The sequence below is a fragment of the Pseudophryne corroboree genome, chromosome 4 (genome assembly GCF_028390025.1).
Source record: "Pseudophryne corroboree isolate aPseCor3 chromosome 4, aPseCor3.hap2, whole genome shotgun sequence".
Taxonomy (NCBI): Eukaryota; Metazoa; Chordata; class Amphibia; order Anura; family Myobatrachidae; genus Pseudophryne; species Pseudophryne corroboree.
In genome coordinates, this window is record NC_086447.1 from 868,883,602 (window position 1) to 868,897,100 (window position 13,499).

Below are 13,499 nucleotides of genomic sequence, written 5' to 3' on the forward strand. Positions count from 1 at the left end.
CCTCCAGAAGGAGTAGTAGCTCACACTGGGAAACCGCTTCCAAAACCGGTAAGTTCAGGATGGAGAAGTCGAAGTCCTCATTTAGAAGATATTTCAACAGAGTGCTGATCCCACGGGAGTCATAAAAAACCACCTGCTTAACGCGTTTCGGACTTTAAGCGTCCTTCGTCAGAAGCATGGTGGTAAAGTACAATGTTCATCTATTTATACCTTAGATAATTAGCCAAAGAACAACCCTAAAACGGCCTCCCACCCTCTGTGTTTCCGGGCGCCAAAAAGAGAGCATTCAAACCACCGAATCGCGTGTTAGCGGCTGCGACGTCACTTCCGCTGACTAACAGGAAACGGCCTCTTGCGTTCCACTGCGTTTCAAGAATCGGGAAGGAAGACTTATGGAGTCCCGCTACGTCACTTCCGGTCGGTGGATCGGCCGCTTAATGCGTTCCACTGTACACTATCAAATACGGAAGAAGACTGAAAGGTATTAGCGGAGCATCTCCATGGCAACGGGGTTTAAATAGACGGACGCTTCCAGTATCACAGACGGTGGGAGACCTGAGGACAAAAAAATATACAAATTGAAACAAAGTATTTTGAACAAGATCCAGAGTTTACAAACGGGGGTGAAAGAATGAGGAAGAATAGGTGAAAGAATCATACGGCAAGAGAACTACAAGAAATGTTTTAACTCCAATTCCCCATTTAAACCTCTGGGGACTAGAGTTTTAAGTTGGAAAATCCATTTCATCTCTGCTTTAGAGAGTCTTAGGTCAACATCTCTGGATCTCCAACATCCTCTAGGACGTAAGAGAAAATAGGATTTTAGTACCTACCGGTAAATCCTTTTCTCCTAGTCCGTGGAGGATGCTGGGCGCCCATCCCAGTGCGGACGGTTACTTGCAGTGTGTTCTTATTAGTTGCATTGGTTTACACACAGGTTGTGTATTTGTTATTTCAGCTTGTTGCTGCAGTTAAATTCATACTGTTATCTGGTTTACTGTTACTCCGGTTGTACGGTATGTTGTGGTGTGGGCTGGTATGTTGTAGCCCTTAGTTTGAACTAGAATCTTTTCCTCAAAATGTCCGTCTCTCCTGGGCACAGTTCCTACAACTGAGGTCTGGAAGAGGGGCATAGAGGGAGGAGCCAGTTCACACTCTGTTAAAGTCTTTTCAGTGTGCCCAAGCTCCTGCGGATCCCGTCTATACCCCATGGTCCTTTTGGAGTCCCCAGCATCCTCTGCGGACTAGGAGAAAAGGATTTACCGGTAGGTACTAAAATCCTATTTTCTACCACGTCCGTCTCCTGGAGTGAGGATGGGCATACAGCAGCATTTTGTTAGTAATTTTTTATTTTCATAAGGATCATGTATCTCACTGGGATGTAGATCACTTTGGTATTGTAGCTCCCTCACTACGTGTCATCTCTTCCTGGCATAGCATATTTCACCCAGTGTAGGCTGTGCAGTGTGCCCAGGACAGCAGCCTCATCTGGTTTCCTTTCGGGAACACAAAATAGCTGCCTCAGTTCTTTTCTATGGCCCTCATTCTGAGTTGTTCGCTCGGTATTTTTCATCGCATCGCAGTGAAAATCCGCTTAGTACGCATGCGCAATGTTCGCACTGCGACTGCGCCAAGTAACTTTACTATGATGAAAGTATTTTTACTCACGGCTTTTTCTTCGCTCCGGCGATCGTAATGTGATTGACAGGAAATGGGTGTTACTGGGCGGAAACACGGCGTTTCAGGGGCGTGTGGCTGAAAACGCTACCGTTTCTGGAAAAAACGCAGGAGTGGCCGGGGAAACGGTGGGAGTGCCTGGGCGAACGCTGGGTGTGTTTGTGACGTCAACCAGGAACGACAAGCACTGAAATGATCGCACAGGCAGAGTAAGTCTGGAGCTACTCTGAAACTGCTAAGTAGTTAGTAATCGCAATATTGCGAATACATCGGTCGCAATTTTAAGAAGCTAAGATTCACTCCCAGTAGGCGTAGGCTTAGCGTGTGTAACTCTGCTAAATTCGCCTTGCGACCGATCAACTCGGAATGAGGGCCTATGTTCATGTTTTATTTGTTTTCTGTTCATGTGTTTTATCAAGTGTCTATAGAGTCCTATAGGAAAAATCGCTATTTAGATAAAACTATTATTGGAAGTACCCAGAAACCCTATGGAAAGGATGCCTGCTTCTGCTATGGCCATATCTGAGAATGGGGAGTATAATTGCTCCTGATGTAATAATGATCTTTATGAACTAATAGAAGGGTCAGACCTTGCCCATCATTTCTTGGAGGCTGCAGACCATTGCTTGCTCCTTTTGAGTTCTTGACACATCCTCGTGTTTATTAACTGAGCCTAAGGGGTAATTACTGTAGCCTAGTTATGTAAGCTTTTGTGCGATGGATTGTCATGACTCCCAAGTACTGAAGGAACAGACACCTTCGTTGCCTGAACGGTCTTAAAGAGTTTCAAAAATAAGAATTTACTCACCGGTAATTCTATTTCTCGTAGTCCGTAGTGGATGCTGGGGACTCCGTAAGGACCATGGGGAATAGACGGCTCCGCAGGAGACTGGGCACATCTAAAGAAAGATTTAGGACTATCTGGTGTGCACTGGCTCCTCCCCCTATGACCCTCCTCCAAGCCTCAGTTAGGAACTGTGCCCGTAAGAGCTGACACAATAAGGAAGGATTTTTGAATCCCGGGTAAGACTCATACCAGCCACACCAATCACACCATATAACACGTGATAGGAACCCCGGTTAACAGTATGATAACAAATGGAGCCTCTGAAGAGATGGCTCACAACAAAACCCGATTTTTGTAACAATAACTATGTACAGGTATTGCAGACAATCCGCACTTGGGATGGGCGCCCAGCATCCACTACGGACTACGAGAAATAGAATTACCGGTGAGTAAATTCTTATTTTCTCTGACGTCCTAGTGGATGCTGGGGACTCCGTAAGGACCATGGGGATTATACCAAAGCTCCCAAACGGACGGGAGAGTGCGGATGACTCTGCAGCACCGAATGAGAGAATTCCAGGTCCTCCTCAGCCAGGGTATCAAATTTGTAGAATTTTGCAAACGTGTTTGCCCCCGACCAAGTAGCTGCTCGGCAAAGTTGTAAAGCCGAGACCCCTCGGGCAGCCGCCCAAGATGAGCCCACCTTCCGTGTGGAATGGGCTTTTACAGATTTAGGCTGCGGTAAGCCTACCGCAGAATGCGCCAGCTGATTAGTGCTACAAATCCAGCGCGCAATAGACTGCTTAGAAGCAGGAGCACCCAGCTTGGTGGGTGCATACAGGATAAACAGCGAGTCAGTCTTTCTGACTCCAGCCATCCTGGAAATATAAATTTTTAGGGCCCTGACTACGTCCAGCAACTTGGAACCCTCCAAGTCCCTAGTAGCCGCAGGCACCACAATAGGTTGGTTCAAGTGAAAAGCTGAGACCACCTTTGGGAGAAACTGAGGACGAGTCCTCAATTCTGCCCTATCCATATGGAAAATCAGATAAGGGCTTTTACAAGACAAAGCCGCCAATTCTGAAACCCGCCTGGCCGACGCCAAGGCCAACAGCATGACCACTTTCCACGTGAGATATTTTAAATCCATAGTCTTAAGTGGTTCGAACCAATGTGATTTCAGGAATGCCAAAACCACATTGAGATCCCAAGGTGCCACTGGGGGCACAAAAGGAGGCTGAATATGCAGTACTCCTTTGACAAAAGTCTGAACTTCGGGCAGTGAAGCCAGTTCTTTTTGGAAGAAAATCGACAGAGCCGAAATCTGGACCTTTATGGACCCCAATTTGAGGCCCAACGTCACCCCTGCTTGCAGGTAGTGCAGGAATCGACCCAGTTGAAATTCCTCCGTCGGGGCCTTCATGGCCTCACACCAAGCAACATATTTTCGCCAAATGCGGTGATAATGTCTTGCGGTGACATCCTTCCTGGCTTTGATCAGGGTAGGGATGACTTCCTCCGGAATACCCTTTTCCTTCAGGATCCGGTGTTCAACCGCCATGCCGTCAAACGCAGCCGCGGTAAGTCTTGGAACAGACAGGGTCCCTGCTGCAGCAGGTCTTGTCTGAGCGGCAGAGGCCAAGGGTCCTCTGTAAGCATCTCTTGAAGTTCCGGGTACCAAGCTCTTCTTGGCCAATCCGGAACCACGAGTATGGTTTTCACTCCTCGCCTTCTTATTATTCTCAGTACCTTGGGTATGAGAGGTAGAGGAGGAAACACATAAACCGACTGGTACACCCATGGTGTCACTAGAGTGTCCACCGCTATCGCCCGAGGGTCTCTTGACCGGGCGCAATATCTTTTCAACTTCTTGTTGAGGCGGGACGCCATCATGTCTACCTGTGGTTTTTCCCACCGGTTGACCAGCATTTGGAAGACTTCTGGATGAAGTCCCCATTCTCCCGGGTGGAGGTCGTGCCTGCTGAGGAAGTCTGCTTCCCAGTTGTCCACTCCCGGAATGAACACTGCCGTCAGTGCTAACACATGATTCTCTGCCCATCTGAGAATCCTTGTGGCTTCTGCCATCGCCATCCTGCTTCTCGTGCCGCCTTGTCTGTTTACATGGGCGACCGCCGTGATGTTGTCTGACTGGATCAGTACCGGCTGGTTTTGAAGCAGGGGTCTTGCCTGGCTTAGGGTATTGTAAATGGCCCTTAGCTCCAGGATATTTATGTGAAGAGAAATCTCCTGATTTGACCACAGTCCTTGGAAATTTCTTCCCTTTGTGACTGCCCCCCAGCCCCGAAGGCTGGCATCTGTGGTCACCAGGACCCAGTCCTGTATTCCGAATCTGCGGCCCTCTAGTAGATGAGCCCTCTGCAGCCACCACAGCAGCGACGCTTTGGTTCTGGCCGACAGGGTTATCCGCTGTTGCATCTGGAGATGGGACCCGGACCATTTGTCCAACAGGTCCCACTGGAACATCCTTGCGTGGAACCTTCCGAATGGAATTGCTTCGTACGAAGCTACCATTTTTCCCAGGACTCGTGTGCATTGATGTGCCGACACTTTTCCTGGTTTTAGGATGTCTCTGACCAGAGATGACAATTCCTCGGCTTTTCCCAGTGGAAGAAACACTCTTTTCTGGTCTGTGTCCAGAATCATTCCCAGGAACAGAAGACGTGTCGTCGGGACCAGCTGTGACTTTGGAATGTTTAGAATCCAGCCGTGCTGTTGTAGCACTTCCTGAGAAAGTGCCACCCCCACTATCAACTGTTCTTTGGACCTCGCCTTTATCAGGAGATCGTCCAAGTACGGGATAATTAAAACTCCCTTCTTGCGAAGGAGTATCATCATTTCGGCCATTACCTTGGTAAAGACCCTCGGTGCCATGGATAACCCAAACGGCAGCATCTGGAACTGATAGTGACAGTCCTGTACCACAAATCTGAGGTACTTCTGGTGCGGAGGGTAAATGGGGACATGCAGGTACGCATCCTTGATGTCCAGGGATACCATGTAATCCCCCTCCTCCAGGCTCGCAATAACCGCCCTGAGCGATTCCATCTTGAACTTGAACCTTTTGATATAAGTGTTCAAGGCTTTTAAATTTAAGATGGGTCTCACCGAACCGTCCGGTTTCGGTACCACAAACATTGTGGAGTAGTAACCCTTTCCTTGCTGAAGGAGGGGTACCTTGACGATCACTTTCTGTGAATACAGTTTTTGAATAGCCACCAACACTGCCTCCCTGGCAGAGCTCTCGAATTCCAGCCTGTACCCCTGAGATACTACTTGAAGGACCCAGGGATCCACTTGTGAGAGAGCCCACTGTGTGCTGAAAAACCTGAGACGTGCCCCCACCGTTCCCGATTCCGCCTGAGCAGCCCCAGCGTCATGCTGTGGACTTACCGGACGCAGGGGAGGACTTCTGCTCCTGGGAACTAGCTGTGTGCTGCAGCTTTTTCCCCCTTCCTCTGCCCCTCGGCAGAAAGGATGAGCCTCTAGCCCGCTTATTTTTCTGGGGCCGAAAGGACTGTACCTGGTAATACGGTGCTTTCTTTTGCTGTGGGGTAGCCTGTGGCAAAAAAGTCGATTTCCCAGCAGTAGCTGTGGAAACGAGGTCTGAAAGACCTTTCCCAAAAAGTTCCACCCCTTTATAGGGTAAAACTTCCATGTGCCGCTTGGAGTCGGCATCACCTGACCATTGCCTAGTCCATATCCCCCGTCTGGCGGCAATGGACATAGCGCTTATTTTTGATGCTAGCCGGCAAATATCCCTCTGTGCATCACGCATGTATAAGACCGCGTCTTTTATATGGTCAATCGTTAGCAAAATATTGTCCCTATCCATGGTATCAATGTTTTCCGACAGGGAGTCTGACCACGCAGCAGCAGCACTGCACATCCAAGCTGATGCAATAGCGGGTCTCAATATAATGCCAGTGTGTGTGTATATAGCTTTTAGGGTACTTTCCAGCTTTCTATCAGCAGGTTCTTTTAGGGCGGCCGTATCCGGAGACGGTAGTGCCACCTTCTTTGATAAGCGTGTCAGCGCTTTATCTACCCTAGGGGGTGTTTCCCAGCGTGACCTATCCTCTGGCGGGAAAGGGTACGCAGCCATTAACCGTTTAGAAATGATCAATTTCTTATCTGGGGAAGTCCACGCTTCCTCACACACCTCATTTAATTCGTCAGATGCAGGAAAAACTACTGGTAGTTTTTTCTCACCAAACATAATACCCTTTTTTGTGGTACCTGGGGTATCATCAGAAATGTGTAATACATTTTTCATAGCCTCAATCATATAACGGGTGGATCTATTGGAGGGTACACTCGTCTCATCATCGTCGACACTGGAGTCTGTATCCGTGTCGACATCTGTATCTGTCATCTGAGGTAGCGGGCGTTTTATAGCCCCTGATGACATTTGAGACGCTTGGACAGGCACAAGCTGAGTAGCCGGCTGTCCTATGTCGTCAAACCTTTTATGTAAGGAGCGGACACTGTCACGTAATTCCTTCCATAAGTCCATCCACACTGGTGTCGACCCCGCAGGGGGTGACATCACATTCACAGGCATTTGCTCCGCCTCCACATCATTATCCTCATCATACATGTCGACACAGCAGTACCGACACACAGCAGACACACAGGGAATGCTCTTACAGAGGACAGGACCCCACAAAGCCCTTTGGGGAGACAGAGGGAGAGTATGCCAGCACACACCAGGACGCTATATAACACAGGGATATCACTATACAGAGTGTTTTCCCCTTTAGCTGCCTATAATATATATATACTGCGCCTAAATTGTGCCCCCCCTCTCTTTTTTTACCCTTTCTGTAGTGCAGGACTGCAGGGGAGAGCCAGGGAGCTTCCTTCCAGCGAAGCTGTGAGGGAATAATGGCGCCAGTGTGCTGAGGGAGTTGGCTCCGCCCCTTTTTCGGCGGGCTTTCTCCCGCTTTTTTATCGTTTCTGGCAGGGGTTAATATACACCTATATAGCCTCTGGGGCTATATATGGTGTTAGTTTTGCCAGCCAAGGTGTTATTATTGCTGCTCAGGGCGCCCCCCCCAGCGCCCTGCACCCATCAGTGACCGCAGTGTGTGGTGTGCATGAGGAGCAATGGCGCACAGCTGCAGTGCTGTGCGCTACCTTGGAGAAGACAGAAGTCTTCAGCCGCCGATTTTCCGGACCACCTTCTTGTTTCTGGCTCTGTAAGGGGGACGGCGGCGCGGCTCCGGGAACGGACGACGAGGTCGGGTCCTGTGTTCGATCCCTCTGGAGCTAATGGTGTCCAGTAGCCTAAGAAGCCCAAGCTACCACCACTTAGGTAGGTTCGCTTCTTCTCCCCTTAGTCCCTCGTTGCAGTGAGCCTGTTGCCAGCAGGTCTCACTGAAAATAAAAAACCTAAACTATACTTTCTTCTAGGAGCTCAGGAGAGCCCCTAGTGTGCATCCAGCTCAGCCGGGCGCAGAAATCTAACTGAGGCTTGGAGGAGGGTCATAGGGGGAGGAGCCAGTGCACACCAGATAGTCCTAAATCTTTCTTTAGATGTGCCCAGTCTCCTGCGGAGCCGTCTATTCCCCATGGTCCTTACGGAGTCCCCAGCATCCACTAGGACGTCAGAGAAATAAGATTTATTGCAAAGTGCCCTTTTATTCCATCCATATCTGTGGCTGATTTTTAGTTTTTTCTGTGACAGTCACACACTAAGATTTTCTGTATTGTAATGCTGATCTCTCTGTGTGCTCACACATTAGGAAATGTCTTCAGGTAGCATGTTCTGTTCATTCCTCAGGTCAGTCTGTCCGTGGCTCCAGCCTCGCTCCATCTCGGCAGCTGCAGTGGACGTGGTTGGGAAATGCGGAGGTGCAATACGGAGATCTGACCCTTCATGTCTCCACCCTTCAGATGTTTGTCTTGCTCTTATTTAACCACCAGGAGGTAAGAGACAATTACCGAATACTGAATTTGGAGTATGGGAGGATAGTGGTCTCAATAGTGGTGGTGGGCAGGAGGATACAGTCTGCCACAGTGGCAGGGGATGGAAGCATGTACTCTGGCACAGTAAGGGCGACTAGTAGTGTGGACAGGAATGTGATGTCTGGCACATTGATGGTAAGCAAGATGATACAGGCTGGCACAGCAGTGGTGGATGGGTGAATACAGTCTGTCACAGCAGTGGTGGAAGGGAGGATATGGTTTGGCACATTGATGGTGAGCAGAAGGGTAAAGCCTTCTACAACAGTTCGGACAAGAGTGTACGGTTTGGAGTGTGGGGAGGGGCAGAACAGTATGGTCTGCCACAATGGCAGGAAGATACAGTCTAGTACAGTGGGGTTGATGGTAAGATACAGTCTAGTACAGTGGAGGTTGATGGGTAGATACAGTCTGGTACAGTGGGGGTGGATGGGAGGATACAGTCTGGTACACTGGGGGTGGATGGGAGGATACAGTCTGGTACACTGGGGGTGGATGGGAAGATACAGTCTGGTACAGTGGGGGTGGATGGGAGGATACAGTCTGGTACACTGGGGGTGGATGGTAAGATACAGTCTGGTACAGTGGGGGTGGATGGGAGGATACAGTCTGGTACACTGGGGGTGGATGGGAGGATACAGTCTGGTACACTGGGGGTGGATGGGTAGATACAGTCTGGTACACTAGGGATTGATGGGAGGGTGCAGTCTGGTACAGTGGGGGTGGATGGGAGGATACAGTCTGGTATAGTTGTATTGGATGGGAGGATACAGTGTGGTATAGTGGGGTTGATGGGAAGATACAGGTTGGTACAGTGGGGGTGGATGGGAGGATACAGTGTGGTACAGTGGGGTTGATAATGGGAAGATACAGTCTGTACGTTGATGGTAGACTGGATGATATCTGGCACAATGTTGGGGAGGATAAGGACTGGTAAAGTGGTGTTGGATGGGAGGATACAGTCTGGTATGGTGTTGGGTGGGAGGATACAGTCTGGTATAGTGGTGTTGGATAGAAGGATAGTCTCGTGTAGTGGTGGTGGATGGGAGGATACAGTCTGGTGTTGGATGGGAGGATACAGTCTGGTATAGTGGTGTTGGATGGGAGGATACACTCTGGTATAGTGGTGTTGGATGGGAGGGTGCAGTCTGTTATAGTGGTGGTGGTGGATGGGAGGATACAGTCTGATACAGTGGTGGTGGATGGGAGGATACAGTCGGGTATAGTGGTGTTGGATGGGAGGATACAGTCTCGTGTAGTGGTGTTGGATTGGAGGATGCAGTCTTGTGTAGTGGTGGTGGATGGGAGGATACAGTCTGGTATAGTGGGGAGGCTGCAGTCTGGTATAGTGGTGTTGGATGGGAGGCTGCAGTCTGGTATAGTGTTGGATGGGAGGATACAGTCTGGTATAGTGGTGTTGGATTGGAGGATGCAGTCTTGTGTAGTGGTGGTGGATGGGAGGATACAGTCTGGTATAGTGTTGGATGGGAGGATACAGTCTGGTATAGTGGTGGTGGATGGGAGGATACAGTCTGGTATAGTGGTGTTGGATGGGAGGATACAGTCTGGTATAGTGGTGTTGGATGGGAGGGTGCAGTCTGGTATAGTGTTGGATGGGAGGATACAGTCTGGTGTAGTGGTGTTGGATTGGAGGATGCAGTCTTGTGTAGTGGTGGTGGATGGGAGGGATACAGTCTGGTATAGTGGTGTTGGATGGGATTATGCAGTCTTGTATAGTGGTGTTGGATGGGAGGATACAGTCTGGTATTGTGGTGTTGGATGGGATTATGCAGTCTTGTATAGTGGTGTTGGATAGGAGAATACAGTCTGGTATAGTGGTGTTGGATAGGAGGATACAGTCTAGTATGGTGGTGGTGGATGGGAGGATACAGTCTGGCATGGTGGTGTTGGATGGGAGGGTGCAGTCTGGTATAGTGTTGGATGGGAGGATGCAGTCTGGTATAGTGGTGTTGGATTGGAGTATGCAGTCTGGTACAGTGGTGGTGGATGGGAGGATACAGTCTGGTATAGTGGTGTTGGATTGGAGGGTGCAGTCTGGTACAGTGGTGGTGGATGGGAGGATACAGTCGGGTATAGTGGTGTTGGATGGGAGGGTGCAGTCTGGTGTAGTGGTGTTGGATGGGAGGATGCAGTCTGGTATAGTGGTGTTGGATTGGAGGGTGCAGTCTGGTGTAGTGGTGTTGGATGGGAGGATGCAGTCTGGTATAGTGGTGTTGGATTGGAGGGTGCAGTCTGGTGTAGTGGTGTTGGATTGGAGGGTGCAGTCTGGTATAGTGGTGTTGGATTGGAGGGTGCAGTCTGGTGTAGTGGTGTTGGATGGGAGGTTGCAGTCTCGTATAGTGGTGTTGGATTGGAGGGTGCAGTCTGGTGTAGTGGTGTTGGATGGGAGGATACAGTCTGGTATAGTGGTGTTGGATTGGAGGGTGCAGTCTGGTGTAGTGGTGTTGGATGGGAGGATGCAGTCTGGTATAGTGGTGTTGGATGGGATAATGCAGTCTGGTATAGTGGTGTTGGATAGGAGAATACAGTCTGGTATAGTGGTGTTGGATAGGAGGATACAGTCTAGTATAGTGGTGGTGGATGGGAGGATACAGTCTGGCATGGTGGTGTTGGATGGGAGGGTGCAGTCTGGTATAGTGTTGGATGGGAGGATACAGTCTGATATAGTGGTGTTGGATTGGAGTATGCAGTCTGGTACAGTGGTGGTGGATGGGAGGATAGTCTGGTATAGTGGTGTTGGATTGGAGGGTGCAGTCTGGTACAGTGGTGGTGGATGGGAGGATACAGTCTGGTATAGTGGTGTTGGATTGGAGTATGCAGTCTGGTACAGTGGTGGTGGATGGGAGGATACAGTCGGGTATAGTGGTGTTGGATGGGAGGGTGCAGTCTGGTGTAGTGGTGTTGGATGGGAGGATGCAGTCTGGTATAGTGGTGTTGGATTGGAGGGTGCAGTCTGGTGTAGTGGTGTTGGATGGGAGGATGCAGTCTGGTATAGTGGTGTTGGATTGGAGGGTGCAGTCTGGTGTAGTGGTGTTGGATGGGAGGATACAGTCTGGTATAGTGGTGTTGGATTGGAGGGTGCAGTCTGGTGTAGTGGTGTTGGATGGGAGGATGCAGTCTGGTATAGTGGTGTTGGATTGGAGGGTGCAGTCTGGTGTAGTGGTGTTGGATGGGAGGGTGCAGTCTGGTGTAGTGGTGTTGGATGGGAGGATGCAGTCTGGTATAGTGGTGTTGGATGGGATAATGCAGTCTGGTATAGTGGTGTTGGATAGGAGGATACAGTCTGGTATAGTGGTGTTGGATAGGAGGATACAGTCTAGTATAGTGGTGGTGGATGGGAGGATACAGTCTGGCATGGTGGTGTTGGATGGGAGGGTGCAGTCTGGTATAGTGTTGGATGGGAGGATACAGTCTGATATAGTGGTGTTGGATTGGAGTATGCAGTCTGGTACAGTGGTGGTGGATGGGAGGATACAGTCTGGTATAGTGGTGTTGGATTGGAGGGTGCAGTCTGGTACAGTGGTGTTGGATGGGAGGATACAGTCTGGTGTAGTGGTGTTGGATTGGAGGATGCAGTCTGGTATAGTGGTGGTGGATGGGCGGATACAGTCTGGTTTGGTGTTGGATGGAAGGATACAGTCTGGTATGGTGTTGGATGGAAGGATACAGTCTGGTATGGTGTAAGACTGGAGTATGCAGTCTGGTACAATGGTGGTGGGGAGATGCAGTCTGGTACAACGAGGTGGATGGGAGGATATTGGCTGGTTTGATGGGATTATATAATAGGACATTTTGGGGATGGGTGCATTGTGTGTTTGTGTCTCCTGTATGTGGTAGTACTAAGACTGGTGCGCTTTGCTTGTTTCTAGGAAGTTTTGGAAGAGGCAATTGTTCAGTCTACGGGGTTAGCAGAGACCCTTGTGAGCCACGCACTTGCTCCTCTAACTACCAAGGGGAGTATCCTGGCACACAAGAAGAAAGGTATTCTATGTCTTTCCAGTGTGTCTGTGTTGTAAACTTTGTACCCTTCCCTTCCTGTCTTCCCCATCTCTGCGCCCGTCTTCCCCATCTTTTTTCCTGTCCATTGAATATCTTGCATTTTTGAAGGGCTCCTGTGTTTGAATGAAGAGAAGTTAATAGAACAAGGTCCAAGAAAGGTTTTACAGCTGCTGCCCAAACAGACATACCTGAACGTGGAGGAAGATGAAGGGTGGACATTAGAAAAGAAAAGGAACATTATCCTCTGTCTAATAACACAGATAATGAAGGAAGAAAACGAGCTTCATATTGACAATGTGGTGTTCCGGGTAAGCCTGCTACAGTCTTCATGAAGTAACTTTATAGCCATCTCTCATGTTGACCATAATATATGGAAATATTGGCGCATGTCCTGTATCTCTATGTTGCTGACACACTTGTTGACACCACTTGCAGAGACGCCATTTCTCATCACTTTTCCAGTGCTAAGAGAACATAAACCACTAATATTCTTTATTCTCCAGGTCATTGAATCCTGTCAGAAATCTGAGTTTGGAAAGAGCCTCAATTTACTGAATTTCAGTTGTAGCCACACAGACGTCCTGTCCTGCATCATGTACCTCATTAGTCAGGGCTATGCCCGTCGCAGTGAGGATAGCCCCCATATTCTGGAATACCTTTCCAAGGATCCCTCCACACCACACAAGGGCAAAGCCCACATCAGCTTCCAGAGTTCCAGCAAGAAGAAGCAGGACATGGTCATCAAGTCTTCCAGGTACCATTAAGGTTTTTCTGGAAATGCTATATTGAGTATTGGAACGTCGCAGAATTGGAGCGCGACGCTCATTATGTAGCTGAAATAATGGATGATATGAGGGCTTGTCTCACAGGACTGTAATAATCCCGGGCATAGGTACAGTATCACCCATATATATTTATTGATTAGTGTTGTAGTCTTCTGGCATTTCGTTTGGATTTACTCCCTCATCAGGTGTTTCATGACATCCAGTTTAGGGAAACAGGACAGGAGAACATTGTATTATATATTGTA

The 13,499-nt window shown here is 49.1% G+C and overlaps 1 protein-coding gene across 6 annotated transcripts in view; it reads left to right on the forward strand.

Annotated features, from left to right (window-relative positions):
* Positions 1 to 13,499, forward strand: part of CUL9 (cullin 9) — a 234,465-nt gene that overhangs the window by 173,449 nt on the left and 47,517 nt on the right. For all 6 annotated transcript variants that reach the window (XM_063918754.1, XM_063918752.1, XM_063918753.1 and 3 more), the window contains exons 27-30: positions 8,268 to 8,413; positions 12,340 to 12,451; positions 12,578 to 12,777; positions 12,973 to 13,223. In XM_063918754.1, the coding sequence (XP_063774824.1) occupies positions 8,268 to 8,413; positions 12,340 to 12,451; positions 12,578 to 12,777; positions 12,973 to 13,223 (709 nt within the window). The remainder of the gene's footprint in view (positions 1 to 8,267; positions 8,414 to 12,339; positions 12,452 to 12,577; positions 12,778 to 12,972; positions 13,224 to 13,499) is intronic.